Raw genomic sequence first — 16,310 nt, 5'->3', positions numbered from 1 at the left:
CTGACCCCCAGTGAGTGCTTGTCAATAATCCCAAGTATAATGCAAATTAGTCACATTGCCTACAGCACACTTCTCCTTCACACCATTGCTTAAGCCCTTCCTTTGCTGCCATAACTTGTTACCCTTGGCTTTCTCTCCTTCCTTCCCTCTGCTTTCTTCTCCATTGAAAGCTTCTTGGGGCAGAGACCTGTCTTTTGTGTTCATGATGCACCAAACCATGTACACTGATAGCACTGCATAAATCAGAAGAATAATATTGTGCTTCCTCCAATTGTCCTTTATATCCTCTAGCACTTTTGTAATGCTGGGAGTCCTTCAGTGAGTGAGCTGTGATCTGCTTTCAAATGTTTGAACCAACAGCTATCAGCACACTGGACTCCCGACTTTGTTCCTGGAACTCCTTGGTGCTGGCATTCACAAAACATATGTAACAACCAAGCATGTCCATGCTACGATTTAAAAAATAAAATTGCACCATGAAGTGCTGCTTTTGCAACAAACAGAAATGTTGCCAAGAACCCCATCCAAGAAAGCAGGAGCCTGTAGCCAACTTTCTGATGTTGCCAGACCCAACAGCTCAGCGGCAGTGTACGCCCATGGTCTCCTCCTCCCTTTCTAGCCTGGGACGATTTCTTGGATCTATACAGCCTAATGGGAACCCAGGCAGGGAGTCATGGTCAATCCACCCAAACGCCGTTCAATGACTCAGCACAGCCTTGCCAAGCAGTCTCAGTAGTGCCAACCAGCGTGCCTGTTAGCCATCTGGTTCTCACCCTGGGCGTGCAAACACAAACAAACAGTGCACTCCCAGACAGGGCCAGGCTAATGGAATGCATGTACACATCCCTGATCATATTAATATAGTTCCCCTCCATGGCACCAGGCCTGATGCACATGTTCAAAAGTGTTCAAAACACTGTGTCATGCGAGAGGCTTCACATGCTAGGCACCTTGAAGCCCCAATAACCCCCACTTCTGCAACACAGTCTGGACCTGGCATAGTGGAAAATTAAAGAACTCATCTCCTACCCCAGCAAATTTGAGATGGCAGAGGATTCCTTCTTACTCGGCAGCTCTAGGAACTGATATCCCTGCTCTGTCCCCATCCCAATTATTTACCACATCTGCCTCAAGAGAGGTATACCTATAGCCTTTTTATGCTTATGCAGAAGTCCCAGTATTGACAGGTCAACAAAATTATTCAACAACACACTGGAGAGGCACAATGCAGACAAGAGTGTCTGGAGCGGCTAACGGGAAGAATGGGATGACCCAGGGATAGCCAAGTGAAGTGTATCCAAACAAGCAGGAAATAATAAAAAACACTTCCCAAAGAGTTCATCCAGTACCAAGAAGTCTCAGTGTGTCTTCCACAATTAGAAATGTTACACTGAGACAGCTTTTGTTGAAAATGAAGGTGCCAGGTAATGGCTGAAAAGGGTCATGCACCACCTGGATTGCCCAAACCATGAGAGTTTCCTTGACAGTGTCAGCTGCCAAAAGGAGTGTGATGCTGCCACACAGCAACATTTCCACAAGTCTCCATGTGGTGAGTACTGGCTATTTGTGTGTTTGAAGTACACAACTGGAGAGCTGAAAAGAGCCAGTGTGGTGCACTGACTAGACCAAAGTGTAGGTCTTGATCTGGAGGGACCCATGCTCACCTCCACAACTAGCCATGAACCTCTCTAGGTGATATTGAGCCAATCACCATTTCTTAACCTAACCCTCCCTGAAGGGTTTTTGTGTGGTAAAATAGGGGAAAGCCCCATGTATTGCCATCCTGAGCTCCTTAGAGAAAGGACGGGAGAAAGCCATCTCTACAGTGGGAGAGAATCCATTTACACTCCCAGCAAGAGAAAAACAGAACCTATGGATACCCATAGAGATTAGAGTGTGAAGCAGCAAAAGAGCTGGAAGGCACAAACATTGTATGTTGAAAGGGAAATGCATACATTTAGCAAACAAACAGCTTCCTTGCAGATATAGATATCTATGTATGATTTCCCAGAGTGCATCTGGGTGGGCAGAGAGGCATTACGGGCTCCGATACTACTTAGTTATTGGCATCTGCTTAGTTACACTTGGCAGTATGTAAGCACAGCGCTGCCTGCAAAACTCACTTCAACCTCAGACCAAAAGTAATTTGCTTTTATTAGATCTCAACTAAGATATTGCAAGAACCAGCAGGCCTGGGAAAGGAGGTCTGTCTCCAGAGGCAAATACCACTGGCCTGTCTCAAACAGCTTTAAATGCCAGGCCACCCCCATGTAGAAGACAGCAGCCAGTTGCATGGTTTACACCTGGTGGGAAAAGAACCAAGGGGACCAAAAAATAAAGAAAGCAGTCTTAGAGTTCATATTTTCCAGCTTTGAGCGGGAACTAGGATGGAATTGATTAGGCTTAGGCTCAAGTAAAGAATATAGAAGTAAGATAAGGTAATTGTTTTCTACTATGTGAAAGAGAACGGAGATCACTTGTTTTCTGCAGATGCTGAGGATAGCATAAGGGGGAACCGCTTCTCATTTTAATAAGGTGCAATTCAGGCTTTATGCAACACTCAGAAATGTCTGCAAACATGGATATGTCCCTCACTGAAGCTACTGTTTGATCTGAACACAGGCCTTGGATTTATGCACAATAAATTGCCAATGTCTTGGGGGAGAAGAAAGTGAGAAGGATGTCTAAGGCCAAGAGGGGCAGGAGCAAAGAAAGAGACTTAGAACCACAAGGGGGGGGGGCAAGAAGTTGCAATGTTTAGCTCTTTGACTTCAGAGCCTTCATCAGTGCAAGCAGTCAGAAGAATTCACTCTTTTTCTTCTACAGTTTTGTAAGGACTAGAAATTATTACCTTCCATTATATGCACCAGAGTTTTCTAAAGGAGGAGGTGGAGGAGGACATGCGGAGAGGGCTTATAGTCTCATTAAACCAAATAATGTTTCAGATTGCTGATTCTTCACTGTTATACAGGTACACATGCCCATGATTACATTTTAACAGATGCATTTAAATGATAGTGAAAACGCTTAAAGTGCAGACCCAAACTGCTCCCTGCTGTTAATGGCTGGGAGGAAGAGGACTGTGTGTAACTGCATCCCCAAATAGCCCCCATCAGTGCAGAAGAGTGCCATCATTTGCCCTGGGTGAATGGAGGGCTCCACCACAGCAGAGACTCCAGTTTCGCCCACACAGACTGAAAACCACTACTCATGATTCTCCCACCAGTAATAGTAATCAAAAATCCCCCATACAAGGTATTTCAGGAGAGGGGTGCCAGTGGATTTGGATCTGGTTGATCCACAGTCCTCCAAATCCCCCTAAAGAGCTGATTCTCGGGGTCCTCTGCTTTGCCACCCTGGATCTGGCATAGTGGGAAATTAAAGAACTCACCCCCTACACCAGCAAGTTTGAGATGGCAGAGGATTAAAGAGATTCCTTCTTGCTCGGCAGTTCTAGGAACTGATATCCCTGCTCTGTCCCCATCCCAATTATTCACCATCTATCTCAAGAGAGTAGAGTGCCTTCTAATACTTATGGCCCTTTTTATGCTTGTGCAGAAGTCCCAGTGTTGACATGTCAACAAAAGTATTCAGCAAAACACTGGAGAAATACACAATGAAGACAACAGTGGCTAGAGCAGCTAATGGGAAACATGGGATGGTCCAAAGAGATAGCCAAGTGAAGTCAGTCCAAACAAGCAGAAAATAAACACACTTCCCAAAGAGTTCATCCAGCCCCAGGAAGTCTCATTAATGTTACACCCTTCCACAAAACAATGCCCCAAGCACACTGATTTAATTGCCAAGGCAGATTTATTGTAAAGAACTCTAGCCCTTTGTTAAGTGTTTTGCTGAAGCTTTCTCCCCTCAACTCACCCTAGAAATACGGTGAAGTCCAAACATGGGTTAAAACCACATAGCTGTCTCACAGCATTCCTCCTATGCAGGACGATTGGCTTCATGAACACATCTACAATGATTTGGGGGAAAGGTGCTGGTGGCACTGTGGTCTAAACCACTGAGTTTCTTGGGCTTGCTGATTGGAAGGTCGGCAGTTCGAATCTGAGTGATGGGGTGATCTCCCATTGCTCTGTCCCAGCTTCTGCCAACCTAGCATTTCAAAAGCATACCAAGGCAAATAGATAAATAGGTACCGCTGCAGTGGAACAGTAAACAGCGTTTCTGTGCGCTCTGGCAATCGTCACGGTCCTCCGTGTGCCAGTAGTGATTTAATCATGACCCAGAAAGCTGTGGACAAACACCGGCTCCCTCGGCCTGAAAAGGGAAATGAGCACCATACCCCATAGTTGCCTTTGACTAGACTTAACCGTCCAGGGTTCCTTTACCTTTCCCTTACACAGGTCCTGTCTTTTCAACTATAGCTTCATTTCTCAATTACTATATGTGCACTGGTAAGCTAACGTGCATGGGTTTGGGGGGGGTTGCCTAAATGTGGGTACCCAGTCACCTGCAAACAGTGCTTGTTTGGACAATATGATGGAAGATTTGTCTTCACTGGAGAAGCAAATCTAAAATCTAAAAAAAATAGTGATCTGAGAATGAGACACACAAGAGGGGGACTGGCCACCTGTTTTCAACACAGACGTGAACTGTTATCGTGGCTCTCCCCAACACAACTTCCTTCTCCATCTGCCTCACCTTGCTGCCACTGCAGGCAGAGTTTTTTTTTAAAAAAAAAATAAGTTTAACAAAAATATAAAACCTTGCAAAAGAAATTCCATACATAATTGTCTCTTTATTCAGCCTTTCTCAACCTATGGGTCCCCAGATGTTGTTGAACTACAACTCCCATCACCCCTAGCTAGCAAGGCCAGAGCTCAGGGATGATGGGAGTTGTAGCCCAACAACATCTGGGGACCCAAAGGTTGAGAACAGAGGGTGCACATCTCCACCCAGCACCTGACTAAATCTGAATTGGGGCCATAATACAAAGCAAATGTCAATCAAATGTTGAAGGATGTGGTATACTGAACTCTGTTGCTGAACGCACAGGAATCACACCAAGCAAAGCTTGACATGTTGCTTGACATTAAAGCAAAATAAACCACATAGATCAGAACTTAAAAGCCCATCTATCTCAGAAGGATTTTAGTGTGCTTACCCTTTTCTGAAATGTGCCCATTGTTTGACTGTAATTGAACTTTTTTCCACATAATGTTTGGTGCTCTTGTGTTTATCATCGTGCCTGGGCTCAGAGGTTGTAGCCACTGATGTTGATTTAGTGGATAAACATTGAACATCTCACCACATACCTGCATACCAGCCTGTATTAGTGAGTCCTTCTGCCTGAGAAAAATGACCCCTTGGCTAACCTCTGTTGGGTGAGGGATTCCTCCCCCTGCAACCTAGAATGCTCTCCAATATGCCCAAGATTCATGTCACAACATGCAGTTACTCTAAGCTTTTCTCTCTCTAACATGTACTCTGCACAGACTGCCTGGAGCTTGTTGATTTCTGTAGCCTCCGGCCGGTCATGAGAAGCTTCCGACAGTGGCCTTTGTTTTGCTTTTTTTGTAGGATGACGCATCCACTTCCAGGCTTGCAAAGGCTGTTTCCTTTTTCAAAGAACAGATCGCGGACCAAGCCTAAATCCATCTGTGCTGAAAGCTCTGCTCAGAGTGTGAAATCAAGCCAGACATACCATCGCGTTAGCCTAGCTTTCTCTTGGACTGTCAAGCCTCTCTTGATAAGTCTCTTAAGAAAAATCAGAGCATCTGGGGTACAGCACGGATACATGCCATGCTGAGGAAATGGAGAAGAATTCTGGATTTCTGCAACTTGGGTTCTTGAATTTCATGCCACCAAACTATGTGGGCATTCATTAACCAGAAGAACAATTACTGCAGGACCTGACATCGAAGACAGAAAGAGACGGTGCCAGCCATGGACACCCCAGTCTGGAAAACGGTCAGAATTATCCCATCTCTTTCCTAACAAAACCCTCACAGAGTGTAGACATTGGTGTTAAAGGCTGGAGTTACTGCTCTCTGGATAGAAGGTGGATTGGGAGAGCTTTACAAAAATATTGCAAATATATATTGGATAGTGGATCCCTGCAGCTTAGTTAATGAAGAGCTTCAGTTAAGATTTAAAGCGAGGAACACAAACCAGAGCTGAAATTATGAGCAAGTTTGAATCCATGTGCTTTGAGGAATTCTTCAGTAAAAATCTGGACCTGCTGCTGACTCTGACTTTCAGCTGTGACAACTTTAGCTCCTTACAATTGCTACTAAAAATCAAAGTTAATGTTACCTGCAGTTCATGTGACACACTGATTCTACCACTGACACTTACTAAATATATGAACATGCTACCAAAAAAAGATTCCACAATCGCGCATAATGAGCAATCAATGACAAGGATCACTTCTGCTCTGATGGTAAAGTTAATCAGACTTGGCAAGTGATGTGTGTACATGTCTCTATGCTGGGGATTTAGGAAAGTGGTCAAATCTGAATTTTGCTTTACACATCTCCTTCCGATATAAAATAACTTCACCCTTTTGAAATCTAACTTTGGCACTTTCTTCTGATTGCTGCCTGCAAACGCCTTCCAATCCTTCCAATTATTTGCCCCATAGTCCTTACCAAGCTGATGAGCCAAGAGGTGGAGGGGGCAGAGTTTATGTGCAGGCACCCACCTTCAGCTTTGCATTCTCCTCCTCACTTTCACAGTGCTGAATCCAAAACTGTCCCATCAAACCTGCCTGCTACAGTATATTCTTTTATGCCAGCTAACAGTGGTGCTATCAGGGTTATGGGTGCAGAATGACAGACCATCTCCTTTACATACCGAAGGAAAGATACGCCTGTCCCAATAAAAAGGAGAGAACACAGAAGCACACTGAACTGAAAATAGATTACTATGGGAACAGAAGAACGGTACAGCACATAATCCTTCAACAGCATATTCCTAACTTTCTTCAGATGTTTAATGCTTTCCCCAAATGCCCAGCTGTTTTTTTTTTAGCTGTCACCATTTTGCAACTCATTTTATAATCCCGGTATACTTCTAGCCCCTAGAATTTTTGTGATTAAACTAAATTCATTTCTTCACTCACTTTCAAGCAGTTCTTCTGATTTCCCACAGACACTTCTCCCAACTTCCCTATTAAATCAGGGGAGGGGGAGAAAAAAGACAGATAAATAGTACCTGGTTCATTACGCTTCCAAAATCCATCTCGCTGTGCTGTTCTATCTCAAATTGCACCTCCAAGATGGTTACTACATCCAAGGGACAGGAAACTCTTGGCCTCACCTTAGTGAGCTTCTCCTTCTGCCATAGTGAAGCAAGAAGCAGCAATTGTTTGTGCAAAAGTTAGCCAGTGCAGATGCTGTTAGTCAAAGCTGGCAGAGAGGAGGAAGAAGTTACACAGTATTCTGTTGAAGATGGAGAGGAGCCAAGGTCTTGATTTCAGACATCGGTGAAAGGGGAGGCAGACCTGCTTGTCTGGGGCTTTCTGGGGTGGTGAGCTTGGGAGAGCAGGGTGTGCAGTGTGATTAAGCAGAGAGGAAAAAGCTTTCAGACTCGAAAGGGATTTTCCTTCCCAATCTCCACCTTATTAGCACAGCCTCTCTTCCCCCCCCCACCCCACCCGTCAATGCATCACTGTCCAAGTACAACATCACACACGCCCAAAAACAACACCACTAGCTGTGCGGGGCTCTTTTTCCCTCCTTCGGCTTTAAAGGGCATGGCATTCATAAGCTAGCCCATATGAAGAATCAGAGTGGGAGTCCAAGGGGCAGGGAGAGAATGGATTGTTTCTTGGAGGGGAGGGTGAAATAAAACATTGCAAATTCCTTATGCAAACGGGCTGCCCATCTGAGTCTTATCAGCCTGTCCAGACACACAGCTGGAAAATGGGGCATGTCTGCCATGCCATTCTTAATGGAGAGCAGAGTTGAGCAGAGGTGTCCTGGGGGCTTTCTCAGGAAAGCTATACCTCATGCTCCATCTTCGAAAATAACCTCTCCACAGAACTCATGCTGGCCTGGCCCACAAGCGCAGCTCACTAAGGTGGGCATGAGGGGGCAGAGTTCTGAGGTGAGAGAATCGATTGCACTACTTTCAGTGTTGGCTTGCTCCCTTTGGGAGTTGTAGGGCAAAAGGCAGGGAGACCAACAGCAGGTGGCGCCAGAGCCAATTCATTCTAGTTTTGACCCCATCCTACCACCTTCCAAGTTCTACAAAGACAACCATGAGGCTAAGGAGGAAGGAGCTGACAGCCAGTGCCATGCTCTGGACTGGTTGTAGGTAAGAAATCAGGCAGGTGGGGGGTCACTGAGGGCAGACTGAGGTTGGTGAGGCAGTGCTCCATTGTCCCTAGTGGGTCAGCCTCCACTGACCACTTTAGACTGCAAGTGGGAGGATCACATTTGTTAATGCCCACCTGTGCTTAAAGATTTCTTGCAAGAAGAAAACCAACAATGCAGGAAATGGGTTGAGCTATAATTTTTATCCCTGATAAACTATTTTTTTCCCTACAGGGATTTTAATATGGGGAAACATTTTTAACTAAAGGACTCCCAGACTTACACTCTGGGGTGGCACTACTATCTCAGGATCCGGCCGCTTCAGGCTGCTGCATCTGTAGACAACCCAAAGACACTCCATATAATTAGTCCAGACAGCCCAACGTCTTTGCAAGTGTGAGCTGTTCTCGGATAACATAGGAACAGAGTCAGACCGCTAGTCCATCAACTCAATATTGTCTACATTGGCTGGAAGTAGCTCTCCAGAGTTTCAAACAAGGAATTTTCCCAAGCCAGAGGTTGAACCAGGAATCTTCTGCATGCAAAGTGGATTCTCTCCCACTGAGTTCCTGCCCTTCCCCCAGACAAATCAATTTCTACAGAATGCTAGAGAGCAGTCACTTCCAAAATTCTGAAGTCCCACAGAATGCAATTGCTCTTACACACACGGAATACTGTGTCATAAATTGTGTTCAGCATAGAGCCCTGCTTCCATTAATCCTTTTACAACCAGCACAAGGAGGCTCAAGGAATGTTTAGACAAGACACTCACCATTTCCCAGTTTTGTTTACCTAGCTGTCCATGTCAGATCATACACAGAAGATGAGGGACAGGCCATGATGCGCCCCGCCTTAACCCGTAATTACTGGGTAAGGTTTTGGCTATTCCCTGACAATGTGAAGAACAGCAATTGAGAATGTGTGCAGAGTAAGGCCAAGTCTAAGGCTGCAGTCCTATACTCACTTACTATTATTGAATCCAATGGAACTTTTCTTAATAGCTATGCACAGAATTGTGCTGTAAGGCTGAAAAAGAGGAATACAAAAACTGCATTTCTCTGACTCAAGGACATAAACTTACATGTTACATGCAAACTTCACCAGCCCTTTTTTTTATTCCAGATTTATTTATTTCTATCTATTTTTATTTCCATCTTTCTTCCAAGGAGCTTGAGGAAGCAAACAAAATTATCCCCTTCTCGTTTCATCCTCGCAACAGCCCTGTGAGGTTGGTCAGGCTGAGAGACAGTGGCTGGCCCAGGGTCACCCTTTGAGCTTCGTGCTGAGTGGGGATTTGAACCCTGGTCTCCCAAGCTGCTTCTCCACCCACCCTCAATATTCTAGCAGTTGCAGGGGGGGGACTTGTGGCCCTCCAGCTCCCATCAGCCCAGCCATGGTCAATGGTTAGAGATTATGGGTGTTACAGTCCAGTAACAACTAGAGGACCACACACAACCTTGGCTGACAAGGGTACGCACCTATATTTGTAGCCCTGTGGAATGGAAGGGAATCAGTTGGAGAGGGGTGTTTTTGGACAGGAAAATGCCCAACAGGGAGATGAAAGATGTGCTCAGAATAGACAGACTTGTGCACAAAGGCTGCATTTTACTTCTGATTCTGTGGGAGTATCGAGACCAACGACGTTTGTAAGAGAAATTTCTGGACCAGGCTCCACAGTGCCTATTAAGCAAGTATGAAATACCCACAGCCCTGCCCTTCTATTAGCCCATCCTTTCTCTCCTGATTACCCCCCCCCTTGCAGAATCCCACAAGAGACACAGAGGAACTGACATTTTACATTCACTTACTCATGGCAGATGCTAGCATTCACCAGGTACAATTGCAACATCAACAAAATCCAGGCAGCGGGAAGGTTCCACTGAGCTCCTTTTAAACTGCCCAAACATTTGGGCAGCTGGACAGTTCCTTTAAGGGCAGTTCTTTGGAAGACAGCACAGGAACTGGTCCCTCCCTTACTTCTGGGATTAATTCTTCTCTCAGCCTTTTTAAAAATTTCCATCAGCTCAAGGGGAGTCGCATTGCATGCATTATGATCCCCCCGCTCACACACCTCCCTGGCCAGAAGCCTATACCTCCCAAAACACAGTCGGCCCTTGATGAGTCAAGCTTTCCGGGTGCCTCCCCCTCTTCCCATCCCTACGCTGCAACTTTATTGCACATCTGGATCCAGTTGTGGCTTGCACATTAGGGGCATTTGTCTCGGAGATGGCTGCTTCTAAAAAGCTGGAGCCGCCAAATGTCTCAAACAAAAGAAGAAAGAGAAGGGAACGTTTTAAAACCAAGTTAAGTCTGAAGGGATTTGCTGCCGTTCCCGGACTCGACCGTGTGAGCTTGCCGAAGATGGAAGCTTGGAAGGGGAGCCTGAACAATGCTGTGACCCTGCAGAGTGCCTGGCCACCACGGAATACTTTAGAGAATGAGAGGTGACATACCAGGATAAGCTCTTGGGAATGGAGAAAGCCAGAAAGTCTCAAGCGGTGTCCTTCCAAGACACTAATCGCCAAATGAATGGATATCCACAGGTCCTTCCCTTGTCGCCTGCTCTTCCACAGTTCTCCCTGCCTGCGCTCAGGCTGCTTCAGCTGTGCCCACCCCTTCCCTGCTTTTGCACAGAAGTGTGGCTGAACTGAAAGATGGTGCCTGTACTCTTCATGAATTGATTTCTTCAGTATGCAAAGTGTCCACCTGACTGCTGGCAATGGGAACTATCTATATTATTTATACGATGTATGGACTGATGTTTGAAATCTTCCACTGTAGAGAGCAGTGCATTTCCTTTTTGGAAGACCTGCTGGATGGGTACTACACTTCCCCTCACATCATTGGCCAGAGAAGGCCATTGAATAGTGACTAACCTATCCAGCTGCAATCAACCAGCACCTAGATGTATCTCCTCATTTTGCTACCTCTCTTGGACCACAAAAGCAGGGATGGGGAGAGTATCAAAGCAGGGCACAGTACACAGTTTCCAAAAAAGGACTGTGGTTCCTCCAGACTGTCACTATTATGCAGGAGGGATACAAGCACATATTAGAACCGTAGGTTTCTGCAGTTAAACTGGATTAAAGGGCTTTGTTGCCCCAGCCCAACGAATCCACTTTTAAAAAAGAATCAGATTTTTTTGCCATTTACAAAGTTATAGGGAAATGCATCGAAAAGTCTGGGGTGTCTGAATAACAGGAAGACGTATAAACACCCCACTAGCAAATCAGAATGAATGCTCAATAAAGATTGGATATAATCTAACATCCAGACAGGCATTGTGCAAGCAAATTAGGTGCTCAGTAAACAAGGCATCTGGAAAGGCGATGCTCAATGCTTGATGAGTCAATCTTTGACCTGGTTTTTTTCCTCTCCTCCCCCCTCCTTAGTGCCTCGCCCTCCTGTGGGCATCTGAGCAGACATCCTCATATCTTCTGGAGCTCTTTCCTTCCCCTTGCTCACACACAGTGCTATTTTTCTTGAAAAAGAGGTGCTGAAAGTCAACATGAGCGCCTCCCTTGTTCTCTTATAATGGCAATGGCACCCACCTGATTGGTGCCAGAACTGAGCTCTGGCAAGTTCCAGCTGGGGGGGAAAGCCCTGCTCACACAGCTGATAATATCCAAGATCTTGTTGTTGTTTCTTCTTGTTGTTCTGTTAATGAACTTATTAGATCACCATTTATTTATCTTATTCCTCAATATTCAATATTCTCCTTCGCATTCCTCCTCTGTCTCATGTTGTCATTTGACCATCGGTCATGTGATCCCAAGAACTTCTGTTTATCTCTATCGGCTTTCATCTGCTTCCTTCGCACACTCTGCAACATCATCACTTACCTCTGTACTTCCTTTCTCGCTTGTCTGCTTTGCTCTGTTGTGTTGATCATGCTTTCTTTTTCTTCTGTCATCCTGTTTACTCCAAATGTTCATTATCTCTACCCTTCATTCTGCTGAAGGTCTATGGTGTAAAGATCATTCTTCTCCTGAATACTTTCATTGCAGTTTTATGTTTTCTTCAGCTCTGTCCTCGGCTAAGCAATTAAAATTTTCTTCTCATATACATTTCTCATCCCCTACTCTTTCCTTTTTGTAAATTTTACTTCTTCACCCTGCCACCCATGCTCTTCTTTCTTTTGTCCACTAGCTTTTAGTGAATTTTCTTTGGACAAGACTTTTTTCTATCTGCCCTTCATTCTGAACATCTTCTGCATTGCTTTTTTTCTGCCATTTCTTTCATATCATTAAGATGCTGATTCCTTTGCTTCTTTTTCTCTAACTTATCTGATTTGTTTCCATTTAAATCCATGCTAATACTAATCCTCTTGACCAAGTTCCCATGTAAAATTCTATTACCCTTTTGAACTTTCCTTCTAGGTTCTATTCTACATTTGCCATGTTTCTGTCTTCCGGTTCTTCCTTTAATTCTGCCCTTGCAGGCCTTTTTATTTTATTTTTTAAGTCTTTTCTTCCTTTGTTCTTATCTTATCTTATTGATAATCTTATTCTGTGGTTTACTTAGGAATAGACATGCCTAGGGTTGTTTTGCTACTTTCCTCTCTTTCACTTTCTCTTATAGATCCTTTTCAATCTGGTTTTGCTCTTTTCTGACGCATATTGCCAATTGCGTATCTCCTTTCAGCAAAATCTAAGAGTTAATATTCTGCACATCTAGTGCTGGGCTCATCTCCAATACAGTCTCTAATTCAGACAACCATTCATTTCTCCTTTCTATCTTACATTTTTCAGGCATTGTTTTCTCATGATTTTAATAACAACTTTCTCATCGCTCTTTTAAGGAGTTTTATAATTATTCGTTTTTTACAGTTTTTTCCCTTTACAGGAGTTCTTGAGAGATCAGTATTAGGCCCCCTTCTTTTTACATTATATATTCATTTTGTGTTCAACACCACCTTAAGAATGATGACCTACAACTTTTGTTACTTTAATTTTTCAGCTCATCTCTTGCCCTAATCTTCTATTCTGGCCTACTCTGCCATCTCTCATATAATGAATGGCTATTTTCTCCAACTTAATTGTGCTAAAACAGACCTTCTGGGTTTGGGTTTGATTTAATTTTCCAGTCTTGTACTTTTTTACATATTTGTCTTTTCCTCTTTTCTCTACATGTTTTTCCATAAATCCTTCATCTTACATGACCAAAGATGCTGCTCTCTGTCCACTGCTTGTATCTCCTTTCCCATACCATTGAGTTGCTATCCATCTGATACATGACTCCTCCCTCCATTTTTACATTTAAGAGGTTCATTTTGTTGGCCATTTGCAGTTTAGTAGCGCTGCAGAGAGCTTGCTGGGGAGACCAAGCATTAAAAAGGGACTCAAAAAGTACTTAAACAAGGTTTTAATAAGAAAAACAAAAACTCCATTTACACTAAATACATCAACAACAAACCAGACTCAACCACCAACCCATCCCCCAGGGTAATGGGAGAGCTAGGTGCTGCTCCTTATATGTTGTTGTTGTTTAGTCGTGTCCGACTCTTCGTGACCCCATGGACCAGAGCACGCCAGGCACTTCTGTCCTCCACTGCCTCCCGCAGTTTGATCAAACTCATGCTGGTAGCTTCAAGAACACCATCCAACCATCTCATCCTCTGTCGTCCCCATTCTCCTTGTGCCCTCCATCTTTCCCAACATCAGGGTCTTTTCCATGGAGTCTTCTCTTCTCATGAGATGGCCAAAGTATTGGAGCCTCAGCTTCACAATCTGTCCTTCCAGTGAGCACTCAGGGCTGATTTCCTTCAGAATGGATACGTTTGATCTTCTTGCAGTCCATGGGACTCTCAATAGTCTCCTCCAGCACCATAATTCAAAAGCATCAATTCTTCGGCGATCAGCCTTCTTTATGGTCCAGCTCTCACTTCCATACATCACTACTGGGGAAAACCGTAGCTTTTACTATACGGACCTTTGTTGGCAAGGTGATGTCTCTACTTTTTAAGATGCTGTCTAGGCTCCTTATATACTACACCCAATTGCTGACACAGCTTAATCAATACAACTCAGCAGCACCTGCTATGTTTCACAGCTGTAAAGCTGAGTCTCGTTATTTTGCTCTGGCCCTTGCTCTGGCCCCTTAAAGACATACACATTGGGTGGAACAATGATGAACCTTTACATTTAAAGAAACAATTCAACACATTTAGATATGTTCAGTTTACCAAAACTCCCAATAATTCACCTGAATTTTGCAAATACCCCGCCTTCCCACCTAACCTATTTTCCATGCACTTAATAAATACATACCCGATACATCATTTGGAAATACATCTGTTCCCTAGATGTGTCTAGATGTGTCAAACAGTTTTCTGGATTGCAAAGAATGGTCAGATGCAGGGATGGCTGATTCCTCTTGCCTGGGTGGGACTGATTTTATTTTGCTCTAAGCAAAAGTAATATTTATATATTTAAAGCATTTGTACCTTGCCCCTCTTCAGCTATAAACACAAGCTGTGCCAGCAGGGATCAGAGAAAGCTTACAATGAACTTCCAACAGCATTCAATATGGGTCAACGTTCCTCCCGCCATTTTTTTTACAGCTCTTAAATTTAGGTTTCTCATTTGCTTCTTTGTCATTCAAGGTGTTTTCCTATCCAGAGCTACAACTGGCAGATAGTGAGATGTGCAGGTAACCAATGTGGTTCCCTCCGATCAGCTCTGAACAGCTATGATCGGCCCCATCCAACATGGCCCAATAGTCAGGGATGCTGGGAGTTGTAGTCCAACAACATCTGGAGGGAACCAGATTGGCCACTCCTGGTGTGACAGAAAAAACATAAACGCTTTCCTCCAAGACTGGATTTTACTTTTTCCGTATCTGCCTATTCTAAGCTCTGATTTCTGACTAGATCAAGGTTCATGAACCAACTGAGACCTTTCAGATGGTTCGCAATTCTCGTCTGTGTTGCAATAGCCCTGTGAAAGTTACCAAGTTAAGGCTTCTAGTTTAGATAGCCACAGACAGGCAGAGCCTGCTGACTCAGACTGCATCCCTCTGACTCATTCTGCCAGTTGGCAAAAGAGTTGAAAGAAAGTTTAGTGGAGCTGCTGCTGAAAGTACACAGCAAAGGAATGATACAATTTGCAACCACTGTAAATGTCAACCCAAAAGCCGTGCAAAGCCATACAAGGGTATTGCCAACTGAAATGAAAACGCAGCCATGTACTTCCATCTCAGAGTGGCTTTTTACAAGCACTCTTCATCCTACACATGAAAAGGATGGCAACACCAAAGGGCATTATGAACTTATCCCTTTTTAAAAAAAATGTGGCACAGAATTTATTTATCCTGCAACAGAATGGTGTACATCTGAAGCATGTGGTAGAAGCTCATGTGCTCTTTATGGATTAAGTTCTCTACTAATTATTATACAGTGACTCTCTAATTATACTATGGAAATTGCAATAAAAGTTCATTTAAACAGAAACCAGTTGTACACAGCCATGCCACAATAAACCTAAAGTGGAAGTTGCTGCTCTGGGTCTGGATCACTGATCAGAGCAAGACTACCTTACTTTGAGATTGTGTGCTAGATTTCTGACCAGCTCCATAAGTAACAAATCTGGGAATTCTGGGGCAATCCTGTGTGAAGGCTGAACAACATAGGAAATGAAACAAAGTGTACGGGTGTGGCCAGGGTCAACCATTCATTCCATAATTATCTTCACACCATTGAAGGTATCTTATTAAATAGGGGGGGGGGGAGAAACACCCAAACACTTTCAGCTTTAATATTTCATAGTTCAATGACATGTAACTACAAATATATAAGAACATCAGAAGAGCATGCTGGATCAGGCCAAAGGCCCGTCTAATCCATCACCCTGTTCTCAGTGGCTCACCAGATGTTCATGGGACACTGGCAAGCTGTATTTGAGCACAAGAGCACTCTTCCCTCCTGTGGCTTCCAGAAATTTTTGTGACTACATATGTGTGTGTGCTGCTGCTGATGTTAGACTTCAGGATTTTATTGAAGGTTATGCTTCTGCGCCCAAATAGAGTGGTACCTTG

The 16,310-nt window shown here is 44.1% G+C and overlaps 1 protein-coding gene across 18 annotated transcripts in view; it reads right to left on the bottom strand.

The window, feature by feature from the left end:
- TNS1 (tensin 1) overlaps positions 1 to 16,310 on the bottom strand; it is a 327,307-nt gene that overhangs the window by 157,400 nt on the left and 153,597 nt on the right. For 3 of the 18 annotated variants that reach the window (XM_079968271.1, XM_079968272.1, XM_079968273.1), the window contains exon 1: positions 7,174 to 7,556. The exons of 14 other annotated variants lie outside the window; for them this stretch is intronic. In XM_079968271.1, coding sequence (XP_079824397.1) covers positions 7,174 to 7,200 — 27 coding nt within the window. In that variant the 5' untranslated portion in view covers positions 7,201 to 7,556. Of the gene's footprint in view, positions 1 to 7,173; positions 7,557 to 16,310 lie in introns of those variants that run through there. One more of the 18 variants, XM_079968278.1, reaches the window with a different exon arrangement.

This window comes from Podarcis cretensis, assembly GCF_951804945.1.
Source record: "Podarcis cretensis genome assembly, chromosome: 1".
Lineage (NCBI taxonomy): Eukaryota > Metazoa > Chordata > Lepidosauria > Squamata > Lacertidae > Podarcis > Podarcis cretensis.
This window is presented reverse-complemented; position numbering and strand designations above follow the sequence as displayed.